This window comes from Adiantum capillus-veneris, chromosome 5 (assembly GCF_014529385.1).
Source record: "Adiantum capillus-veneris isolate H3 chromosome 5, ASM1452938v2, whole genome shotgun sequence".
Classification (NCBI taxonomy): domain Eukaryota; kingdom Viridiplantae; phylum Streptophyta; class Polypodiopsida; order Polypodiales; family Pteridaceae; genus Adiantum; species Adiantum capillus-veneris.
Genome location: NC_140935.1, coordinates 158336393 through 158362119, shown reverse-complemented (window position 1 = coordinate 158362119; position 25727 = coordinate 158336393). Strand labels below are relative to the sequence as shown.

Here is a 25727-nt window from a genome sequence, read left to right as displayed (position 1 = left end):
AGGTGTTTGGTCATCTGTGGAGAACAATTTCAGGATCAAAATACATCACTTCAAGGAGGGAAAATATGTATCCCTCATTGCACTAACCAACCTTGAGCCAATTCAATAAGAGAAGGGTGCTAAGAACATAGAGAGTGGAACCAATACCAGTGGAATGACTACTAGAGTAAGATACCCAAAAAAAATGGTCAAGGACAAGGTAGAGTTGACTTCACAAGGTGAAATTTTAAGTGTTAAATGTGTGGGAAATATAGGTACTTTTCAGGTCAATACCCTAAGAATTCAAAAGCTAAAGTGACAGAGGGAAAGACGACAGAGCGAGTACTAGTGTGAGTATCCCATATAAGGTAGCAAGAAAGAAAAAGTATAGCGAAGAGAGCCACCAGTAGGAGAAGCAAAGGGCAGTATGGAAGGCTAAAGGGAAAGCAAAGGAAGTGGACAAGTGGCAAGAGCAGAGGATCTTGGCTAATCAGATCACACAAGATCTAGAAAAAAGGAAGTCGGAGATCCCTGAGAGCTTAGAGGCTGAATCCATTCAAAGGCTTTCGCCAATAGCTTTGGTGGCCCAGATGACCAGTAGCCTAGTGAGTTCTGATGGGAAAATTTTTGAAAACACAAAAAAGGTCCAACAACTAGCTCTAATGTGCAAAATTCTCATAAAACAACTAAAATTCTAGAGAATAGTGGTTGTCTAGAAAACCATGAGAATGCAATACTACAAGGTAGAGAAGATGTAGAGAAAGTTTGATACACAAGGTTTGGAAGCAAAATTTTTTGAAAAGGAACAATCTGACTATCCATCAACAAGGAAGTAGAGGAGAACACAAGCATGGCACTATGAGGATAGTCATCCAGAAGGCAGATCATCCAATCCTCAATCGAGTTTTGGAAATAAGTAGGATGAGATTTATGTCAAGATATGTGAACGGATCCAAAAGCTAACTATTGAGTTGCATGATATTAGAAGAACCTTGCCTAAGGCTACCAAGTTCATCAAGAAGCGATAGAATGAATCTAAAGCGACGGTAGTGGCTTGATCTAATAATAAGGATGATAAAGTGCCAGTAATTTAGATAGACTACGATGTGTAAAAGCAATGGGAACCACTATATAGAGTCATTTTGTATAGAGATGCAAGTTTTAATATACTAGGCGAGTATATCAGACAAAACTTAGGGATAATAGAAATGAAGCCTGCACCTTTCAAGATAAGAATGCTAGATCAAAGAATAGTGCAAGCTAGTGGTTTAGTAGAAAATTTACAGATAAAAGTCGTATGTGAGAAGTTCAAAATTAGCTTTCTGGTAATGGATATGTAACGTGTCTACATAATGCTGGTAGACCTTGGCTATGAAGTGCTTGTACCTTGGACAAATATGTAGGCTAGACACTCACCATACATGGCCAACACCACAAAATCCAAGTCAAAACAAACAACATCGGAAGCTAGAAGAGGGAAATAAGGCATGCTGAATTGTGTAGGAAATATGGTACTAAAAAGATAGAGAGAATGTTGGCTTCAATGAATATCTTTCCAATTGCAAAAATAGATCTAAATGTGATATTGATTGATCAAGAGAGGGCACAAGAACATCAAGAATAGTATCTCGAGAGCTCATTGAATAAAACCAAAAGGATTGAACAATTAATCTAGATCGAACAACTTCAAAATACATAGTGAAGACATCTGAGGTAGCATCAAAAGGGAATATACTTAGACGTACCATATTAGATCATGATGATGAGGAACACAAGTTTTAGAAATCCAATTTACTAGAACTAGATAGTCAGATTTAAACCTTTAGCCAAACGAAAAGGAGGTGGGCTACCCAATTGGCTATTACCAGGTGACCAAGAGATGGAGGAATGGAACCTAAGCATAGAGATTGATCCAAAGGTAATTAGGATCAACGAACATCTCAATAGGAAGTCAAAGAAAAATCCAAATAGAATTTTCAAAAATATCAAGATGTTTTTGCCTCTAAGCACGCAAATGTCAAAGGGGTCAACCTTGAGGGTTTTCAACATAGAATACCACTTAAGCATGATGCTAAACCAATTATATTGCAGATATGGAATGAATACAAACTATGCTAAGAAGGTCAAAGAAGAGACAGATAACCTTTCAAAGGTGGGTTTTGTTACAAAACCTTCATAGTGGTGGTGAGCAGTGATTGGCTATTTCCCATAGCGGTTCCAAAGAAGAATGACAAACTTAGAGTATGCATGGACTACAAAAATCTTAATGATCAGACCATTAGATAATCATTTCCATTACATTTAACAAGTATGATGTAACATTTAAGGTATGGTAACTTGTGTGTAGCGGAATTTAGCATGAACATAGTGAGCATTTCATTAGAATAGATTCCTAATGAGAATAACAAGAGTGCTTGGGTGGAGAGAGCAACAAAAAGTATAACACCTAGTTAGATAGCATGAAAAATACTTCAAACGAGAGAGAAATTAAGCAATTGACAACAGTTGAGGACCGGATTCACATGGACCCGGTCCCCCCTCCAAAAGGCTTTGTATTATGGTTTCTCCCATCAAGAGAGACATTTTACTGTACAATTCTTTGTGTTCCTTCAATACTAGCTAGTGCAATGAAGATGAAAACTTCATGCACTAAGCACATCACTTATTAAACACAACATCAATTCCCTTATGGTCTCAGACCCAAGACCTCACACACCTTCGAAGATGGTGAGAGCTAGCGGGGTATGAGAGTAGATAAAGAGGAAGAAGGAGTATTCTTACGAGAAAGATGTACATCTCCTCACATAATCACTCATATTAGCATAGATTAGCTTAGTAATTAGCATGGTAGAGGAGATGAGCATGCATTGAAGCTTGGATCTTGGTTGGATTTGCATCACAAAGCCAAGAGTCGTTGGTGTAGGCCTCCCTTCTCACAAGCTTGGAGTAGGTGATAAGCTTTCCATTAAAGCTTGAGAACAGAGAGAGAGTCTTTTTGCTTCACACATTGATTGTGTGAGTGTGTAAAATGAATAATGCCTTGAGAAAATCATCCCCCTCTCTCTCTTGGTCGACCCCTCTTGCTAAATGCTCATGCTACAGCCCTATTGGACCTCCCCAGGCCTAGCCAATGGAAATTAAGCAGTATAAGTGATAGCCTTCTGACATGTGTCCCCCTTTCCCCTTTTGTGAGAGCTTTAGGTAATTAATAAATGCAACTAAACTCTCATTGGACCCCTTTGCCTCCTGGCCAATAGGAATCAGGCAAGCCATTGGGTTGCTGAATGCTCATTGGACCCCTTGGGAGACTGTCCGATAGTCTTCTATAGAGCTTAATTCTTATTGGTTCTTTTATTAAGTGTTTTTAAATTAAGTAAACTAGACTTAGTCTAGACTAATTCTCATTGGTACACCTCCAAGGTCATCCAATAGGATTTGAGTACACCTTGTGGGCATCTGGGTTAGGAAGCTGACATGTGTCCCTCTTTCCCCTTGTGTACAAAGGGAGCTTGTGTGTGTGTGTGTGTGTGTGTGTGTGTGTGTGTGTGTGTGTGTGTGTGTGTGTGTGTGTGTGTGTGTGTGTGTGTGTGTGTGAGTTTCTCTCTCATTTCCTACTTCTAGGGCTCGCCCCCTCCTATGTTGGGATGGTTGAAGACTTTTGGGACACTCACAAAGCATCCAATTTTCCTAAGCTTTTGACCTTTGGACACAACCTTTGAATTTTGAAACCTTAGCATTTTGGAAGTCTTAATGGGCTGAACCTTAGGGTCTTTTAAGCCCATTTTTGCACATTGCTCTTTTGCAAATGGCCCCCCCTTCGGATCCCTATTTTCCCTCCTTTAAATCCCTACTGTGGCCGGTCTTCCAGCTTAACCAATAATCTAGCCTTTTCTCCCCTGGCACTTCCCACATTAAATGATCAGTTTAACATGAGAAAATCATTTAGGATAATTAGATATTGATTATTATGACATATGATGCTCAATGAGATAGTTGGACATGATATGTATATTTTTTTGAATGAGTACAATGAATACAACTAGCTAAACATTGCACCAGAAGATAGGGCCAAATTGACTTTTATCAATGAATGGCGAGCATTCATGTATAGAGTTATGCCATTTGGTATATGTAATGCTCGGGCCACATTTGAGCAATGTATGATTGAAATATTTAGTGAGTTTTGCATATATGTTTGGCAATCTTCGTGAAAAACTTCACCATCATTCCTCTAAAGAGATGCATTTACTATTCTTGAAGATGGTGTTTGAGAGATGAAAGGAAAAGAGGATTTATGTGAACCCCTTCAAATTATTATTCATGGTCTAAAGGCACACCTACTAGGAAATGTTGTGTCCATAAATGGAACTGAGATGGCTAAGGACAAGATCCTTTTTTTTTTGCAAATTACGGCACCACAAATGTGTGTGAAATTTGATCATTTGAGGGATATATCAACTTTTATTAGAGACTCGTTCATACGTCAACTAGGGCACCAAGAATGTATTTAAACTTAGCTCATTTGTGGGATATATCAACTTTTATTAGAGATTCATTCATATATTTGTAGCAAAGGCTCTTCTGTTATATGAACTAACCCAAAAAGAAGTCGATTTATCATGTCCCTTGAATGTGAAGTGGCCTTTCGATCTCTGAAAGAAACATTAGCACAAAGCCAGTCCAATTAAGATGTTATTTTCCATGTGCCTTGCTGATGCCTCTAGCATGGCAATGGACGCTATTTTGGTTGAACCAAATGGGCAGATTGATTTTCCGGTATATTTTCCAATAAGAGGTTCAGTAAGGTCGAGAAAGGTTATTCAACTACTGAAAAAGATGCATTGGGTATGGTTTTTAATGCCACAAAATTCAGACACTATTTTTTGGAAAGCTATTTCACTTCTATGTAGATTATCAAGCTCATCTATAGTTGATAAATAAGGTCGTTATCCAAGGCAGATTAATCAGATGGATGTTATTCAGAGATGAACCAATAGATGTCGAGTTATTTCAGATGACTACTGAAGAACCCAATCCCAAATGGCAAGAAATGTATGATTTCCTACAGTATGGAGGCTTACCAAAGCACTTGTCACAATGCACTAAAAAAGAATATTATTCTTAGAAGTCTAAAATTTACTATTGTAGCTGGATTTTGTATAGACTAGGAACTTATGGAGTGTTAAGAAGATGTATACCCATGCAAGCAAGGATTCAAGTGAATGCTAAGGCACATGCTGGAAGTTTAGGGGGGCATTTCTCTACTAATATGACTTACAAGATAATTTTACAAGCTAGGCTATGTTGGCAAAGTATCATGTTAGATGCTAGAGCCTTTTGGAAAACATGTGATATTTGTCAGAATGGGCAAGCCAATTGCAATAGATATGGCACCTCTAACCACAATTGAACCCTTAGAAATTTTCAAGAAGTGGGGTAAAGATTTTAAAGGGCCATTTAAGAATGTCACACCTAGGACGAATAGGTATATAGTGATGCAAACATGCTATGTCAATAAACGGGTGGAAGCTCAGGCACTCCCTAGCAACATAGCTAAGTCCACATGCCAACTTTATATATGAGCATGTTATATGCCACTATGGCTGCCCTTTAGAGATGGTTTCAAATCAGAGGACATCATTTCATTAATATATTATTCAAATTTTGACTGAAATTTTTTCCATCAAGAATAAAAAATCAACTCTTATTATCCCAGATGCAATGACATGCTAAAAGTAGCAATAAAACCATAAAGACTATCGTGACCATGTTTCTTAAGAAGGAACTCCACAATTGGGATGAAAAGCTTCATTCAACTCTATGGGCATCAAACAGCATACAAGGTCACCACTAGGATGACGCCTTTCAGAAGGTTACATGGAACAAAGGCCATCGTACCACTAGATTAAAGAATCAAGTAGTGAAAGATCTTCTTGACAGACTATCAATGCTTAGACCTTGGGCTATGCATAAATGTGATGACATGTAAGACTGCAAACTAAATATCTGGTCTCGTACTGCATATATAACTAACGCATCCAACAGTCTGGTAAAGAGTGCCGTCGACACGATCACCAAGATCATGAAGACTCAACTTCAAACTTGTTTCCATGGGAGTAGCAATAGGCTTGCAATCCTCCGGTCCAAACTTACATAGTTATGATTCTATATAGCTTGTTTGACACAAGGCAATATCACCATCACACTGCTTAGATTATATACCCAAGTAATGATGCAACAACCCTAAGTCTTTCATCTTGAAAGTAGCATTCAAACCAGTCTTAAATTTGGGAATATGTGTCTCATTGATCAACAAATCATCCACATATAGAACAACAATGAGAAGTACATCTCTCTCACGTTTTACATACAAAGTGCTTTCTTTTGGACTGTTACGAAAGCTCGCTTAACCAAATGAGTGTCAGCTTTCTCATACCAAGCACGAAGAGACTGCTTCAACCCATACAAAGCTTTCTTACATTTGTACACTTTATCGTCTTGTCCTTTCTTTGAAAAAACCGCAAGGATGTGCTACATAAATTTTCTCAAATATATCACCATTCAAGAAAGCGGTAACAATATTTGATTGATGTACGTCCCATCTAAAATGAGTTGCCAATGATATAAGAAACACATAGTAGTCATGCAACAAATGGGAGAAAAAGTCACATAATCTATGCCTTTCTGTTGTGCATAGCCTTTTGCAACCAGTCGAGCCTTATAGCAATCAATTTCATCATTCAGCTTGCTTTTCAACTTGTAAACCCATTTCGTACCAATGGCCTTTTTACCAGGAGGCAAATCACATAAAATCCATGTGTCATTTTCTACAAGTGCATCATATTGTGATTGCATGGTAGCCATCCAATTTTTTGAATTAAGTGCTTTATCAAAAGATAGAGGTTCCTCTACATCACATAAACTAGAAATAGCCAAAGCATAACAATCTGATGCATAAGATGCATGGCGAGAACCTGAACAAGTATGGGCAAAGGTGCATCCAACTTACTGTCACGCAAAGTATGCGCCAGCCATTTTGGCATAGCTCTAGCTTGCTCATTCTCAACCCTTTCCACATCAAGTACATCTCTTAGTCTGACCCGTAGCATTTTCTAAAACCCCCATAGATTATACATTTTCCTCATTTGGATTTATATTTGAACTTCCAAGTGAAAAGAGACAACGAATTGTCATAAATGTCATGTGAACTTACATTATTGTCTCTCGTACATGACAACAAGGGTTGAGCAGAATCTTCCAAAAACACAACATCTCGTGACACCAAGATACGTTTCGTTTGTGGATAATATGACCTGTAATCTTTGCTCTCAGTACTGTAACCAACGAAAATGCATTTGACAACTTTATCATCCAGTTTTCTACGATGCGTTTGTGGCACCAAAGCATAAGCCAAATAACCAAAAAGACGCATGTGATTAATAGATGGCTTTCTATCATCCCATGTTGCATATGAAGTCATAGACTGCAAAGCTTTCATAGGACACCTTTTGAGTACATAAGTAGAACACATGATGGCCTCAAGCCAAAACAAATGTGGCAAAGCTTGACTGTTGACCATAAATCGTGCCATCTCCATAAGCAACCTAGTTTTCCTTTCAAAACCACCATTTTGTTGAGGTGTATATGACATTGTACATTGGTGTTTTATCCCACGAGGAGCTAGAAATGTATTAAACTCATGACACATACTCACCTCTCGATCTGAACGGAGGGTGCCCATAGTACATTTAGAGAAGTTTCAACCATAGCCAAAAATTGCTTGAAGCACATAAACACTTCGGACTTAGCTTTAAGCCGATACACCAATGCTTGCCTAGAGTAATTATCAATGAAAGTCACAAAGTAAAGGTAACTGCCCAAGGACGGAGTTTGCATGGACCCACAAACATCACTATACACAAGTTGAAATCTGCATATAGCCCGTGTTGAATCATCCTTTGAAAACTTTGAACGTTGCATCTTACCCAAAATACAGCCTTCATAAACATGCTTTACAAGTGCTTCAAGAGCCGACAAAGAAGCAACCATATCAGATTTCTGCAAACGCAATAAACTGGAAAAATTCAAATGCCAAAGACATGCATGCCAAAGTTTTACATCTGAAATAGCCTTTAAATCCACAACTACATTTGCCAAATTCTGCCCACACTTGTCATATAAAGTGAGCTTATTCAACCCACGTCATAAAATGTCGGATGTAACAATTTCATCACCAAAACTGAGATCATGAACTATATCCACAAATTTCACAACAAGACCAAGTCTAGCAAGTGCAGATACGGACAAAAGGTTCTACTTGATCCTAGGTACATAAAGTGCATCAACAAGTGTGAAAGAACTGTCATTCATAGCAATAAGTAAAATCTTTCCAACTCCTTGGACTGGACAAGAGGCATTGTTAGCACAAGTGATTGTATTCCCATGAGAGATAGCCTCGAGAGAGGCCTGGGGAGTCCGCTATGTAAAAATTTCATATAACACGTGCGAACAAGAGGTATTTAAATAATCCCTTACCTGTATATTTTGAAGTATTATATGTATTCTTTATGTATGCATTTTAAAAAAAAAACTAGCCCTTTTATATTAAAATTTTTACTTTCTCAATTAAAAAACCCCTTTTTTTTGCAAATGTACCTGATTATAAATCCCTTATTTTGTCGCACATGTTATCTTATATATTTCCTATTGGACATCCTGGGGAGAGAGGTCACGATGAGAGGTAATGTGCTTTGTAGCACCACTATCAAAGTACCACACATGCAAATCTGTAACAACTAACATACATGTATCATGGACAGAAGGATCATAAGTACACTCTGCACTAAATATCCACTCTCCATCTATGTCTGCATCACAATCTCCTCTCACAAAAGATTCTACAATAGCTACACTTGTAGTGGAACCAACCTCTTTCTTCTTAGCCTCATTTTCTTTCAATTTTGAACACTGCTTGATGAAGTGATCATTACCTTTACAATAATTGCACCGCATCTTCTTTTTGCCCTTTGCACCGAAATTCCCAGATGAGGTGCTCTCAGCAAAAGCATTGGGAACATGTGATTTGCCACTCGTTGAACAACCATGAGAAGTGGCTACATTGATGTTACCACCTTTTCTTTCAGCAGCAATAAAAGCCTATTCAAGTGCATGTTGCTTAGCCATGTTCTTTCTTGAAAGTGACTCTTGCAACAACAATGTGCATAATGCATCAAACTGAACAACATCAGGATTTCCTTGGGTGATAAGTCTCCAAGTACTAGCAAAAGTCTCGTAAGAATGTGGCAACGCATCAAGGACTGTCTGCACAAGGGAACTGTCAGAAATGTCTTTGACTACAGAAATGGGTTGCTCATTTATATCCTTGATAGCAGCAAGGAAAGTGTCCATTTGATCTTCCTCATGCATAATCTTCGACTCCTGCTCTTTACACAGCAATGCAATTTTAGCCTCATTGTGGCTTGCATAAAGACCAGTAAGAAAATCCCAAGCCTGTTTTGTAGATTTAGCTGAATGAATGTGAGGATTAAAAGTGTGTTTCATGGATAACACAATCAATGCATGAGCCTGCGCACCTCTAACATCCCAACGAGCTTTGTTTAGTCGTAGGCAAAACAGCTCTAGCAGTAGCAACCCTGCCATAAAAACCAGCAACATAGTCAATATTACATCAATGCGTTGTCGTGCAGCTCCGCTCCCATGCTAAGAAATATGCCAAGAAGATGGAAATCAAGCTTATTGAAGGCCTACTTGATTAATGGTCAGTGATGAGGGCTTGATAACAAGCCAAGTTTAATGATTAATGTATGCCAGATGCGGCTTTAAAGGGCCAACTGATACCTTAATGATGCCAAAAAAGGCTATGCTTGATGTGAGTGCAAATAGGATATTATGATCTAGAACTGTAGTGCTTAAAGTGCTCTACCGGCCTATCTTTACGGCTCGTCGATTGGAGCTACGGTGAAGAAGTTATGGCAGTTTGAAGTTATAAGTCGATTACAGATCTGTACCGGATTGGGCAACTGCAATTGGGTTGACAGAATTGAATTGAATGCATGGGCTTGAAGTGCTCACTTTGTGGAGCGCGTCGGTGTTTTCAGATCAGTGATCGGAGTCCCGGTCGCCAAGATATTAGTCGATAAAGATTCACAGGGGGCCGGTTCCCTACTAGTCCAGTTCGCTCAGTCGGTGTGCCATCTGGAAATTTTACAGCATCAGCACGGTTTGTGTGCGTTCTATGCAGTTTGAAAAGTCTACGGCTTGGCAGGCAGAGTCCGGTGTCAGTTGTCGGCAATGCTGAGCTGGATTATTTTGGCATTATTCGAGATGTCGGAATGGACAATAAAAATTCATGATGATATTGTTAGTCAAGGACTGCTGAAGAAAGATGTTGTGCTTGGCGATGCTTTAGTCGGTATGTATGCCAACTCGGTGTACCAAGGTTGTCGAGTGCTTGGTATTGCTTGTGCAGCGTATAGGCTTAATGTGGTGCCGCTACGAAAACACGAAAAGCTCTCGATGAGCTCATTGTTGAAATGTCGTCTCATGGAGGGTAATGATTGCCGACATGTATACCAAATGTGGCACCCTTGCAAGGGCCATGGCCGGCATGTATGCCCACTATGGAGAGGCCGCCCAAGCAACTTAAATGTGGCCGCCCATTGTTAAAGGGGCAACCCTATTTTAAAAGGGGGGCTTAAGTGTGAAGAGGGGGAGAAAAAACAAGAAGAGCATGGCGCATAGCAGAAGCGGCAGGCAGCGAGGAGGAAAGGGAAGCTTGGAGCGCGTGTTACGCTGCTCGAACGAAGCCGCCACAGAGTCGAAAAGAGCTGGGGATGAGCTCGCGCGCAGTTTTGGTACCAGGCGCGCCGGATTTGGTGTTGCTTGAAATTATGTTGCCACGTCATCAAGAGCCCCGTCCCATTAGCGATATCGCTAATGGGATGCCGGGAATAGAAAGATTTTTATTGGCCATGCAAGCTATAGAAAGCATCATCGTGAGCTCTCTCGGCCTCATAAGCTTTTTTATGCTCTGAAGCTCCTCCTCATGCCAGGGGGCTCTCAAGATCATTAAGCTCGAAGTTCAAGCTCCTCATAAACGGGTAAGCTCCTTAAACTCAAGCTTTGGGGCCTTCTCCTCATCATAGGGAAGCTCGAAGCTCGGCCTCATGCCTTCAAAGTCTCAAGCTCATCTTAACAGGTAATCTGAAGCCTCTCGTAATCCCGGAGCTCTTAATCTCCTTCTTCGGAAATCTTAAGCTCGCTTAATTGTCCTAATCTCCTCATCATAAGCGTAAGCTTGGAAGCGCTCCTTCTAATAAGATTGATCCTAATCTTCCCCGAATAAACTCTATATCCTTAAACCTCTGTTAACCTTCATAAGCCAAAGCTCTTAAGCTATCAAGAGCGGAATTAAACCTACTCTCTCGAAGCCATAAGCCAAGCTTCTAAGCCATCATTGGCCAGTTGAATCGGAAAGCAGAAGCCAAAACGAACGGCCATTGGAAGGAAACTCCTGTGCCTTAACGGAAAGAAGCAGAAGACGAGACAAATCAGGTCTTGTTAAATTCTTGATTAGCACCTAGATTAAGCCAAGTTTCTTCTTGTAAAGAGCATTTAAGCTTCATTAGCGATTGATTAAACATGGACTCTGTCGATTAACTGGAAACTAGACGGACTGCTTGTTTTGAATATTGTTGTCGGTAATTGCATCTGCTGCACCTTGTTTCCCGCACCTCTCACAGCCAGGGACCCGGTGCCTTCCCGGATCACCTTTCGCACAATTATCCCCCGACATTCTTGGTGAACCCAACGTGAAACGAGCCGGGGTGGGAGGGAAAGATGGAGAACTTAGAGCAGATGATGAAGTTGATTGCGAAATTAAGTGCAAACGGTTTTGATGATAAGTCATCAGTTCCAGATTTTTCGAAGATGCTTCAATTGGTTCAAGGATCTCTGCTTGAAGTGGAGACCGTAAAGAAGAATAATTAAATCGATGAAGCTTTGGATGCAGTATACTACGAGAGACGACTCTTTGATGGATATGATCCAGAGGGCTACCTAGAGTGCTATGAGCTAGAGACCAAGGTAAGAGGGATACCAGAAGAGTTGATGGTCAAATATTTTGAGCAGTTAGTGAGTTCAGATGTGAAGGAGCAGATTCAAGAGGTTACCAGAGCCTGGAGCGGAAACTGGGAGTATTTCAAAGAAGCTATTGTGCAAGTAAGTTATGAGCAGTATGAAAGCTATAAGGAACAGAGTACAAGTCTATCGGACTACGCAGATATCCGAGGACAAGTACGATCACAGTTAGAAGCTCTGATTGATAAGTTTATTGTGCAGGATGCTACCTTCTTACAGGCTAATGATGAAGACATAGTCAAAGCTGTGTATGCAAAGTTGGGTCTTGTAGATGCCGTACATGAAGTAGAAGCCTTTGAGGGTGAGTCTTTACAGCTTCAAGATACAGAAGGTGATTTTTGCCTAAAACATATACATGTAGTACAGGAGGAAAAGAGATCAGGAAATCAAAACAATGAAGTGGCTAAAGCTCAAGAGAAAATCGTACAGGTGAATGAGTGCAGCCATATTCAAGTAGACATGCATGAAAATTCGGTTACAACTGATATGTTTGCTACTAACTCAAAATCAAAGCAAAGTTTTTCTGGTACAGATTCTATCATAGAGGTGGGTACAGGTTTTGCCAAAGAGTTGATTAATGATGCAGATGTCAGAGGTCAAAGCAGGGCTGCTGTTGAGAGCAGCAGGACCATGGTTTTTGGTATACCAGATTTACCGAATTTGGATGTACCAGATTTTGAGGACTTGGCTAAGCAAGAGTATGTGGTTGAAGATCTGCAAAATGTTGATTCAGAGGGGGTGCAGACTCCTTTATTGGAAAGTTGTTGTGAAGCTGAGCTACCAAAGTGAAAAATTGAACTCGAATGTGATGATGCTGAATCAGAGGGGGTGCGGACTCCTTTGATAAGTTTCTGTGACCTAGAGCTACACATCTGGCAGACCAATCCTGAATTTGATGATGGTGATTTTGAGAGAGAGCAAACTTCCTCTCTATCAAGAATTTGTGACACAGAGCTCACACTATGGCAGAATGATCATGACCTTGATGATGTTGATTCAGAGGGGGTGCATAGTGAAGTGCAATCTCTTGTTGATGAATATGATTGGTTTCATTGTGTCGATGATACAGACAGGGCAGTAGATGAAATTTTCAATGGGCATGCTGAACTTTGTGCTACAGAAGTGCAAAGATATCTCGATGAGGGTGCAAGACTTGAAGAGCAAGTTATAGCAGATACGTTTAGTATACATGTCATGTCATATGTGAAAATCTTGGTTTACTGCAGCAGCCTGAGATGTGCGAGATGAAGGAACCTTCTCAAGCGGTGGACCTAGATCTTATGTGCTTACTAGATGAAGCTTTAGAAGGGTTCTCAAACACAGATGCTAAGGATACCGATCAATCTAGATTCATGCATGAGCAAGTTTGTTCAGATGCAGTAGATGATGACCTTATGATGTTGTTAGATGATGCTCTACTTGATTTTGAGCCTGTACAAGATAGGGAGTTGTTTTTTGATGCATCTTTTGAGCCTAATGAAGAGATTTTTGTCAGAAACTTGATGTATTCAGATATGCATGATCAAGATTTCAATACTAGTGTGAGTGAAGGTGCACCGCCAATGATTTTACTTGTGATTGATGATCGACAATTGGATGAGCCAATTGCACAGGGGATATGGCAGTATCTGATGCTACCTGATGCTATATGGAATCTTATGTTACCTTATGATGTAGGGGATTTTGAGCAAGCTTTTGACCCAGGAGGTGACAGATATATGCATGGTCCTGGGCAATGGACTTATATGCCATATGATCCAGGCGGTTTGTATGAAGATTTGTGGGCTAATTTATGTTTATGCTATACTGATTGGAAATTCTTGTATTTTCCCTATGATCCTGGAGCATGGAGCAAAATTTTTAAAGGAATGCTCACAGTGGGGCACATGATTGGGTTCCCGTTTGATCCCGGGGGCTACTAAAGTGCCAATTGCAGATTTGAAGAGTACCAGCCATCTGATGTAGCAGGTTGCATGGTACAAGGTTTTGTTTTCTAGATTATGCTAAGTCAGAATAGCTTTGGTTAGGCATTCAATAAGATTACATGGCTGGCTTCCAACTGACTTCTTTGGACAATTGATGAAGTATCTTCACATCTTTTGAGTTGGTTCTGCTAACAGAACTTGAGGTAAATGACTTGACGGCCATTCCGTGTGCAAACAGAGTAAGACATACTTGAGCTTGACAGGGTTCCCTTAAGAGAACTTAATGGTCAAGCCGTGTGCATAAGTAACTGGAGCACTTGAGTCTGGCAGGGTTCACTAAACAAGTTAGCCATGATTGAATGCTTTGAAGATACGACAGATGTGGTTCAGAGATTTTTGATGGCAACTACATAATGATTAAGCTAGAACATTGATGATAGGATGTAAGCCTTAGTTTATTTTTCATATGTTTACCAGTTGCATGAGTCTGATGATGGCAAGGAGCTAAACCTATAGCAGATGCAGATTGAAGTACAGTTGGCACAGACCGGAGGTTGTGCAGGTTCAGAGGGGTGGATGTCGTGCAGCTCCGCTCCCATGCTAAGAAATATGCCAAGAAGATGCAGATCAAGCTTATTGAAGGCCTACTTGATTAATGGTCAATGACGAGGGCTTGATAACAAGCCAAGTTTAATGATTAATGTATGCCAGATGCGGCTTTAAAGGGCCAACTGATACCTTAATGATGCCAAAAAAGGCTATGCTTGATGTGAGTGCAAATAGGATATTATGATCTAGAACTGTAGTGCTTAAAGTGCTCTACCGGCCTATCTTTACGGCTCGTCGATTGGAGCTACGGTGAAGAAGTTATGGCAGTTTGAAGTTTTAAGTCGATTACAGATCTGTACCGGATTGGGCAACTGCAGTTGGGTTGACAGAATTGAATTGAATGCATGGGCTTGAAGTGCTCACTTTGTGGAGCGCGTCGGTGTTTTCAGATCAGTGATCGGAGTCCCGGTCGCCAAGATATTGGTCGATAAAGATTCACAGGGGGCCGGTTCCATACCAGTCCAGTTCGCTCAGTCGGTGTGCCATCTGGAAATTTTACAGCAACAGCAGGGTTTGTATGCGTTCTATGCAGTTTGAGAAGTCTACGGCTTGGCAGGCAGAGTCCGGTGTCAGTTGTCGACAATGCTGAGCTGGATTATTTTGGCATTATTCGAGATGTCGGTATGGACAATAAAAATTCATGATGATATTGTTAGTCAAGGACTGCTGAAGAAAGATGTTGTGCTTGGCGATGCTTTAGTCGGTATGTATGCCAACTCGGTGTACCAAGGTTGTCAAGTGCTTGGTATTGCTTGTGCATCGTATAGGCTTAATGTGGTGCCGCTACGAAAACACGAAAAGCTCTCGATGAGCTCATTTTGAAATGTCGTCTCATGGAGGGTAATGATTGCCGACATGTATACCAAATGTGGCACCCTTGCAAGGGCCATGGCCGGCATGTATGCCCACTATGGAGAGGCCGCCCAAGCAACTTAAATGTGGCCGCCCATTGTTAAAGGGGCAACCCTATTTTAAAAGGGGGGCTTAAGTGTGAAGAGGGGGAGAAAAAACAAGAAGAGCATGGCGCATAGCAGAAGTGGCAGGCAGCGAGGAGGAAAGGGAAGCTTGGAGCGCGTGTTACGCTGCTCGAACGAAGCCGCCACAGAGTCGAAAAGAGCTGGGGATGAGCTCGCGCGCAGTTTCGGTACCAGGCGCGCCGGATTTGGTGTTGCTTGAAATTCTGTTGCCACGTCATCAAGAGCCCCGTCCCATTAGCGATATCGCTAATGGGATGCCGGGAATAGAAAGATTTTTATTGGCCATGCAAGCTATAGAAAGCATCATTGTGAGCTCTCTCGGCCTCATAAGCTTTTTTATGCTCTGAAGCTCCTCCTCATGCCAGGGGGCTCTCAAGATCATTAAGCTCGAAGTTCAAGCTCCTCATAAACGGGTAAGCTCCTTAAACTCAAGCTTTGGGGCCTTCTCCTCATCATAGGGAAGCTCGAAGCTCGGCCTCATGCCTTCAAAGTCTCAAGCTCATCTTAACAGGTAATCTGAAGCCTCTCGTAATCCCGGAGCTCTTAATCTCCTTCTTCGGAAATCTTAAGCTCGCTTAATTATCCTAATCTCCTCATCATAAGCTTAAGCTTGGAAGCGCTCCTTCTCATAAGCTTGATCCTAATCTTCCCCGAATAAACTCTATATCCTTAAACCTCTGTTAACCTTCATAAGCCAAAGCTCTTAAGCTATCAAGAGCGGAATTAAACCTACTCTCTCGAAGCCATAAGCCAAGCTTCTAAGCCATCATTGGCCAGTTGAATCGGAAAGCAGAAGCCAAAACGAACGTCCATTGGAAGGAAACTCCTGTGCCTTAACGGAAAGAAGCAGAAGGCGGGACAAATCAGGTCTTGTTAAATTCTTGATTAGCACCTGGATTAAGCCAAGTTTCTTCTTGTAAAGAGCATTTAAGCTTCATTAGCGATTGATTAAACATGGATTCTATCGATTAACTGGAAACTAGACGGACTGCTTGTTTTGAATATTGTTGTCGGTAATTGCATCTGCTGCACCTTGTGTCCCGCACCTCTCACAGCCAGGGACCCGGTGCCTTCCCGGATCACCTTTCGCACAATTATCCCCTGACAGCGTTGCACAACATTCCAAACGCCCTTTGACACGAGAACATGTTGCATCATGTAAGCCCACATTGGGCGATTGTCCACATCCAGTTTATCCTTATTAGCAAACATCTTGAACACATCTGTGTTGCTGTCAACTATGGCGAGTGTCTGCACTTGATGTGAAAACTGCCCTAAAAGAGTAAAAACAAAGCGAGACCAACACGTGCTATGTAGCACAACCTATAGAAGACTGTAAGAGACTTGGCACTGACAAAAATTCTCCACAAAAGGACAAAATTGCCTACGCATTATTATCTGTAGTGGAGACGAAGGTCAAAATGAGCCCGAATCAAAATTCTGAGCAGACCAAGCTCCGCGAGCAGGCCCGGAATATTTGTCGACCTACTGACGCTCACCCAAAAAAAAAAAGTCAGCAAGTGTGTGTTGGTGAAGCTGGCAACTATGCTCGGGAGGACACAACCTACTCTGATACCAATTGTAGGAAATAGGGTTACACGAAAACATACACAGCTTGATGAAGACGAAGAAGCTCAAGGGACACAATAGAGAGTATGTATTGCTTAGTGCACAATGTAAGATAAGTTAGCCCTAGAATGATGGGCGTATATACAATGCACGAGGGAAAAAACCTCCTAATGAGGGAAAAAATGCCCCGGCGATTCTAAGTGTGTTCACACACATCACTACCTCATATGTATGGTTACAAAACTTCAAGTGTTTTTTACCATTGTGAAGAGCTTTTGCAAAGAGTTACTTCACAATTCGTCATTTTATTGTAATCTCCTCTTGTACAACTCACATGGAATTAGACACTGCCAAATATGGTAAGACCTTCCCAACAAGAACACACACAAGCATCATAAGCATTGTAATGTACGTATGCTTTGCACCATAAGCCAAGAAGGGTGCAACTGCAACGCTTTGGACCGACAAAAATCAAGAAACCAATGCACAACATCAACATACAAACGAATATAAAAACAATAAATGACAACCGCAACGACAAAGACATGAAGATGCTTTTTTGAAGACGATATGCATGATGACCTCTTCACACCTAAATGAATGAACGTAATTTTTGTACTACCTACATCACTAGTGAATCTACTAAGTTCCACTTGTGAACAGTAGCGATGAATTTGGTAGAGAACCGATATGGTGTATCATGGGACATTGAACCATGGTCGCTGAATCCGCTCTGAGAATCGCCATGATGTACCCAATTGAGAACCGTGAAGTATTAAATCTAGTGAGAACCACCATGATGTCTCAGGTAGATGAATCATGTTAGCCTAGGAGAACACCATGACATGAACACATAAAGTCTTTGTAAAACCCCAAGTTTGGCTCAAGGGGGCAATTGTTGGGGTGGCGAAGTCCAACTTGTGGGAAAGCTCTCTAGGCACCTAAGAAAGATAAATGATGACATGGTCCAATAGCAAGAGGATGCAACCTCTAGCCAATGATTGTAGAGCACTAAGCCTATATTAGAGGCTATTTCTAATTAATCATTGCACTTTGAGCATTATCATTGTGTATCTCTCTCTCTCTCTCTCTCTCTCTCTCTCTCTCTCTCTCTCTCTCTCTATGCTCTTGCACTTGGCATAGCCCAACCCTAACCTCCATATCTTTAACCCTAACCCTAACATCATGATTAAGCTAAGGCTTTACCCTCCAATTAGCCTAATGCTAACCATTGGTGATTAGGGAACTCACTTCAACGTTTCCCAACACATGTATGGTTTTCAGCAACCGATATCTCCTATGGTCATAGGCTAGGAAAGGAGAAGATTCAATCTGTGAAGGATTTCCTTGAATATACGAATGATATATTGAAGGAAACAAAGGAAATCATTTGTAGTATATAGGATTGTGCTAAGACGTATGGTGATAAAGGACAAAAAATGTTACCTTTAGAAGGTGATTTTGTATTTCTAAAGGTTCATACAAAGTTAGAAACCATGAAAATGGAAAAGTGTGACAAACTTTCTCCCGAATATTGTGGACCCTTTGAATTCCTTCAGAAGATTGGGGACGTAACATATAAAATTGAGTTATCGAAGAGTTCTCAAATTCACCCTGTCTTCCACGTTAGTAAACTAAAGAAATCAATTCACGTGTTGGAGAGCGTAGCTTCTACAGAGATTTTGGTTGACTTGATAGAGCCACCATAGTACATAACTATGCTAGTTAGCATACCTAGTTAATCGAGTTAGCATGCCCACTTTAGCTAGTTAGATACCCCGTTATGCTAGTTAGCAGACCCAGTTATGCTAGTTACCATACCTAGTTATGATAGTTAGCATACACAATTATGCTAGTAAGCATACATGCTAATTTGTATGCTAGTTAGCATACACAGTTATTCTAGCAAGCATACATGCTACTGTGTATGCTAGTTACCATACCCAGTTTTGATAGTAAGCATACATGGTACTGTGTATGCTAGTTAGGATACCCAATTTGCTAGTTAACATACCCAATTATGCTTGTTAGCATACATGGTACTGAGATGGCATGAGCACCACTTGTCACACCCACGGTAGAACTAATATCCCAAGGACTACCACACATGGTGAGGGACGTGGTTTGGTTATTATAGGGCATGTGACACCTATTTTACAGAAGAGAACACGGAATCCTTAATATACACAAGCAATGAATTGATTGGTCAAATTTAATTGTAAATGTGGAGGGTCGTGGGGCATCCCTTCCCCCTTCCCCCATCTACTCTACTTTAGAAGCCGAAAAAATTTCCTACAACTATTCGATGCTTGACACCCCAATACCTATGGAATTCTACTCATGACCTCCAGTCAAATTGATGCACACTTGCGAAAAAGTGGCCACTACACACATGTACCCCCCAATTGTTGCCTACTTATTGGCCCCATCGCCCCAACGTTTATGGTTGAGAAAGATCTCCTAAAGACCTTTCCCCAAGAAACACGCTCCTATAATGGCTCCCCACCTCCGTTGGTTGCCACATGGTCATGTGTATTTCTGGCTGGGAGCCCTTCCTACATGAAGATCAATCACACCACATATGTTCTTTACATTGAGAAGGGGATGGCCTTATCAAGTTTTTACAATGCTAATATTGTAAAAAGGATACATATTTGGGTTTATACTCAAGTTTGCAGATAAATGCAAGTAGTCAATTTGTACAAAGTAAGACTTTGCATCTACAAATGAATGCATACAACAACTTAGATGCTTACACACATGCATGTGTACCTTTCTAGTCCATCAAAACATATGGACATATGGCATACAAATAATATGCATGCATATATTATACATAAGCACATTCCACTATGGAGGTTTGCATGCTAATAGGGTTTGCATTAGGTTTTATAGGCTCAACTATGACAAAAAAAAACTAAATTCAATTGCTTTTGTGAAAACATTATGTATGACATTATTTGAATCATACTTTTTAGTGTCATGCTTGTGAAGAGCTAGTTATTGCTTAAAGTGAGGCTTGTTCAACCATGTTTCTTACAAAATCTCTGACTTGGCTGCAATAAAAATTACACTTGAAAAATTGGATCGAAGGAATGTTTTGAACGTGTACTACACAATCATGAACAAAGGGACCATATTACCATTTTGGGCTTCACATGTAGAAAAATCTTCTCACGCTCTATATCTTGGATATTGTAAACATTTTTTGATACATGATGAGCCATATTAAGATTGAAGGGTCCCTATTCTTTCAAAAGACAAGACCTACGAAGTAGTACCCTTCTCTATGGAAGGGCATATTCTCATTTTACCCTTCTAATGTCATGTTTTATAACTTAGCAACATGTTTGGTGAAGAATATAAGAAGGGAGTGTGTTTAGTGAACTATCTTGGTAGAGTTTCTACTTTGCAAGCATGTGTACCCGTCAAAACATTCTCCACTATAGTTTGGGAAATACATGAAGACTAGAAGAAACTCCTATTTTACATAAACTCTTCCATTTTCAATATTACAATGTGCCCTCGTTTTCTAAAATAGGTGGAAATCTTAACGTGCTCCCCTTCCATTGGGATGTACCCTATTTTATTTCCCCTCCTTAGAGCAAGGGAAAATTTTAAACAAGCCCTTCCAACAACAAATTCATGAAAACTTTTGACATTCATACGATGGAAAAAGCATTGAGGAGGACAAATGGGCATCAAATCCTATCGCAGATGTCATTGATGAGGCCTCCACTCAAAGACAGTGGCATTCAAAATCCAAATGACTTCAAATTTTTTTTGATGGCCTCAAAAACTTTGTACTTGAAACTTGTACAACTTAACTCAAGCAGCTATCACTACTCATCTGTATTTCAATTATATTTATTTTTGCACTTGTTGATATCAGTATAATTTGTTGTGAAAGCAAAAGTTTTGACCTTGAGTAGGTATAGTTGTTTGATGATTGTACTAATCATAAACAAGGGAACACATTTGCGTGCAAAAACTTAGTGTGAATTCTAAGTATAACTATGATGATGTTCTTTTTTTGTCGATGAATATACGTGCAATTTTGTGTCAACTGTTGTACTTAAAATTACACCACTAATTTTAGCTTGAGTTGATTATCTTTATTGCTTATTATAATCTCTACATCTCCTAATCTTTCTCCATACAATTCTTACTTTCTAAGTCTTAAAGTATGCCACACCATAGGCCTTCGCATAATTTTCTCTCTAATCCTCACATCACAAATGCTCCAACACAACTACTTTGTAGTAACTTTACTATTCCTTCTTTTGCAAAAAGGAGCAATGTAGCAAGTAGAAAAATACTTAATTTGTATGTGATTGAATTTTCATGTACATAAGGCATGAATGAGGAGCCATATCCATCATTTACATCATTATATTCATATCTTACATCCTAATGCAAGTTTAAACAAAAAGCTTGCTTTAAGGACCGAGGAAGGTGCCCATGCGCTACTTTTTGTTCAAATTACTTGCCTTGAACTTCTTACCCTTACCTGACTTATCATCTTGGGATAGAGAACCCTTCGAGCTCATCTCCCCATTGTGAACTACTTGAGAGGACCCTTTCTCTAGCACAGAACCTGTTTGTTTATATGCTCAAATAAGAACTAAGAAATTTTAATTTCTTTATGTTTTAGTATACTTAATTTCCTCATCTTGTGGTATTATATTAAGGGAAAATTACCAAAATACCCCTAGATTTTGTGGAAATTCCCAATATACCCAAATGGCCCCTCATGTTTTGCCAAAAAAGATTCCAAAATACCCTTGGATTTCTTCAAAATTCCCAAAATACCCCTCCTTAGTCTCGCAAACATTTCTAAAGACATTTTTCTTTTCAAATCTTCATGAGAAGATTGGTTTTCAATAAATAGAAAATGATTTTAGATGGCATTGTGGACTCTCAAGGTGAAATGGTGCATTATTTCTAAATGCAAATGCCTCTATTTGTGAGTTCGGTGGCAAAAAATGTTCTATAAGGCAATTAATGACAGAACTCCATCATCAAAAAGAATAAACTATGCAAAAATTGTAACAAATCCATTAAAAATAAATATAAGTTTGAGAGAATTTCCTTTATAATTTTGCATACTATTAAGTAAAATGCCTACACAAGGAAAATGAGCCTTGTAACTGCATACCTTGAAAAAACTCAGTAGGTGGTGGGGTCGAGGTTCTTCTGCTTGGGGCATCTTTTTGCATATCATCAGTTGTCTTTTCTTGGAATTTGACCTTGCGATTTGGGTCCAAAGGATAGAGACTTTCACTGAATCTTCGAAGCGAACCTCGCTTTGTGCTTGATGTAGATGACCTTCTTCTAGGTGCAAGGTCTTGATATTGAGATAAGGCCATAGCTGAGGCCCTTCTAGGTTGCTTATTCTCTTGCACTTGCGACTCTTCTTGCCGAGATGTGTCTTCTGGTGGACACCCACCACTATTGCTTTTCAAAGGTATGACACCACGAGCCCAAGAGTCGATAAGAGGTATCAGAGGCTCTTGTGGCTTGTCCCATTCCTCCGGTGAACTTCCTTCAAGGTTCACTAACCATTCTTCCATTCTTTGAACATGGGCAATGGAAACCATATGGACCACCTGTAGAGAAGACAATGCACAACCTCACATTACAAAACAATGCATTAATAAGATTGGTTTGTCGAATTAAAAAATGATTAAGGAGAAAAACTGATAAGATACTTGGATATGAGCTAAAAGGAAGATAAACATAAATTACAGCTCTCTGATTGATATCTAGCAATAGATGGATATCACAAAACTACTGAAAATGTACTTAGAATTATGCCAAACAGACGGTTCAATACGAAGCACATTACACTTAGAGAGGATTGATTGATACTTGAATATGAGCTTGATGGAGCTACAAGGAAGATAAACGTAAACGACCCCTCTCTGATTGACATCTAGCAATAGATGGATATCACATAACCACTAAAAATGTACTTAGAATTATGCCAAACAAACGGTTACCAAGCACATCACACTCAAAGAGGATCGATCGATCCTACGCAACATGAAGATCTCCAAAATCAACTACTATTTCAACTTGAAAATAAAATATCACCCGTTTCCTATCAAAAAAGGCTAAAACTGTTCACATTTTGTGAAAATTGAAATCCTTAAAACTGCTAAAAAAGATTACCGCCATATAAACAATCGATTGTAGTCATTTCTAGTATGCATTTGGTAGTGATGATTATATGTTCCAAGGACATTTTATCACACTGTCCTCCTAAACTGGGCAAAATTCTTCGATCTTTGTACATTGTTAATCATGCAAACAGGGTTTCGTCCATGGTGCCTGCAATCCTTTTCCCACACCAGAAGGCCAGCTGCCAATCTCAGAGTCACCATCAATTCTGCTGCTCCATTGAAAGGATAAATAGGGGGACATAAACATTCAATGTCAGCATAATGACACACGAATATAACAATCCATGGGTGGAATATCCCATGGGCACGAACGATGACTGAGAGATTAGGATTAGTATGAGAAGCAAATTATGCTTATGTTGAACAAACTTGCTATATTGTTTCTGACGAGGAAGATCTTCCAAAATTCCAACACCAGAGGAAACCCTGCAGCTCTCTCTCTCTCTCTCTCTCTCTCTCTCTCTCTCTCTCTCTCTCTCACACACACACACACACACACACACACACACACAAAGTAGAACCCACCTCAGCCATGGTGCGGCCAACTGCAAAGGCGAGGGTCTGAGGGAAGATGAGCTTATCGTTGATGTGCTGGTCGAGATGGGCGAATAGCAGGTCGATGATGAAATCCACACACTCCTCCTTTACTGCTGCATCCTTGGCGCCTTTGCCTTTGCCGCTCTTGTTGGTCACCGCCGCTCCCCCTGCCGCAGCCTTCTTGCTCATTCTCTCATTCACCCATCCCGTGACGGTTTTACTAACAAGCTCTCAGCGTTTCAGCTGATTGACCTTAATTGCCGGGCCTGGGTTCAAACCCGGCCGCTTACAAATTCTATATTAGTTGCATAGTGTATTTGACATGTGACTTTAAGCACGTCTCACTTAAAGACTATTTTTCTCCACTCGACATAACTTACCCAAAATTCAAGTTTGCGTCTTTGAGGAGCTGCGAACAAAGCAAAGTAGCAATTAAAAGTTTGGTTGGCACTACAAAGATGTTGCAAAGATATTGAAAAACAATATAGTGCATAGCTATCAAGCTCCATACAAAATTACAGTGAAGAGTTTGCACACTATTTTTCCATACTTCAAGAAACAGAAGCCATGTTCTGCCCTATAGTCTAGTCCACATCCCATCCAACTAGAGAGAGGGAAAGAAGTATGTTGTAGAAATTTAAAATTATAGTCGTTTCAATGTTGCACATTTTAATGTTGCACATTTTAATTTCTTTTCTTTGTTACCAATAGATCACTATCTGCATTAAGAAATTAAAATGTTGCACATTTTAATTTCTTTTCTTTGTTACCAATAGATCACTATCTGCATTAAGAAACCAAGTGTCAACACATCCTTGTCGACCACTTATAAAGTTCAAATGGTATAGGGTTCCATATTGCAACATCGAGGGCATACATAAATTTTGCAAAGATGTTTTCTTCATTGCATGTCTATCCATGAAGCCTAAAGATTTTTGTAAGGTTGTGTCCAGGCAGTTGTAGACATGTAGTAGTGTTAGTGTGTATACGCGCTTCACCAGGGGCACTTTTCTCCCACTGGGTTTTTCCCCTTGGACATCCGGTGTGAAAGGACACCTTATCTCTTAGGGTTTCATATAAGCTTTGTAGCTCTGAGTTTGAATACAATTATTATTCCAATACAGAGAGATAGACTACAGAGATCTCGTACACAAGCTCTGTGTCTTCTCCTTCTCCATCTTCTTCCTACTCTGAGTTGCTGTCTTCCTTCTGTTTCCTGTTTCATCATCTTCAACAATTGGTATCAGAGCAAGGTGATTTCCAGAGCCTCTACTTGCGTTTTCGCGTCCGCGCGCGCAATCGCAGTTTTCAGGCAGTTTTTGGAAAATTTGTTCGTGGGAGCATCCTCGACGTTCCGGGAGTATTCTGAGCAGGCGACCTGGGGTTTTACCCCCCTTTCGAAGCCGTTCGAGCCCTCAGAATTTCGTTCTGAGCAGCGTAGCAGAAGTTACTTTTCCGAGGCGTTTAGATCAAGAGGGTGTGCTTTCTGACAGATTTTCTTCAAGTAAACAGTTCTTTTGGGAAGCAGCTTGTCTTAGCTTTGTGCTGAGATTTTGTGTAGAGTTTTGCTTGGATTGGAGAGGAGATTTGTGAATCTCTTGGAGGTTCTTTTGCTCTCTTGTGTGCATCTACAGTATGGCTCAATCTACGGAGAAAGAGATTTTTGGTGCGTTTACATCCGAAGACAAATTGGATGGTACCAACTATTCTCTTTGGTCTTTTATGGCCAAAAATGTTTTGGTTGGTAAAGGATTGTGGGATTATGTATCTGGAGATGAAGTTCGTCC

The 25727-nt window shown here is 40.2% G+C and overlaps 1 protein-coding gene across 5 annotated transcripts; it reads right to left on the bottom strand.

Annotated features, from left to right (window-relative positions):
• Positions 1-7429: 7429 nt before the first annotated feature.
• Positions 7430-24202, bottom strand: LOC147458395 (uncharacterized). Of its 5 annotated transcripts, XM_086511818.1 has the most exons (4): positions 23929-24202; positions 22377-22827; positions 9573-9632; positions 8738-9422 (listed from the first exon to the last, which is right to left on the bottom strand). In XM_086511818.1, the coding sequence occupies exons 1-4, from the start codon at positions 24127-24129 to the stop codon at positions 9136-9138; spliced, it is 999 nt and encodes a 332-aa protein (XP_086367944.1). In that variant the 5' UTR covers positions 24130-24202; the 3' UTR covers positions 8738-9135. The 5 variants fall into 5 exon arrangements, with proteins under 5 accessions (XP_086367945.1, XP_086367947.1, XP_086367943.1 ...); XM_086511819.1 differs by lacking the exons at positions 8738-9422; positions 9573-9632 and adding an exon at positions 7430-8000; XM_086511821.1 differs by lacking the exons at positions 8738-9422; positions 9573-9632 and adding an exon at positions 7902-8037 and having other exon boundaries at positions 23929-24199.
• Between the last annotated feature and the right edge of the window lie 1525 nt (positions 24203-25727).

Coding starts and splice junctions, on each gene's coding strand:
- LOC147458395 (XM_086511817.1), bottom strand. CDS start 24,129: ATGAGCAAGAAGGCTGCGGCAGGGGGAGCGGCGGTGACCAACAAGAGC. Junction 22,828..23,928: donor TTGGCCGCACCATGGCTGAG/GTGGGTTCTACT, acceptor TCTTCTCTACAG/GTGGTCCATATGGTTTCCAT. Junction 9,633..22,376: donor ACCTACTGAGTTTTTTCAAG/GTATGCAGTTAC, acceptor TTTTTATGGCAG/GGTTGCTACTGCTAGAGCTG.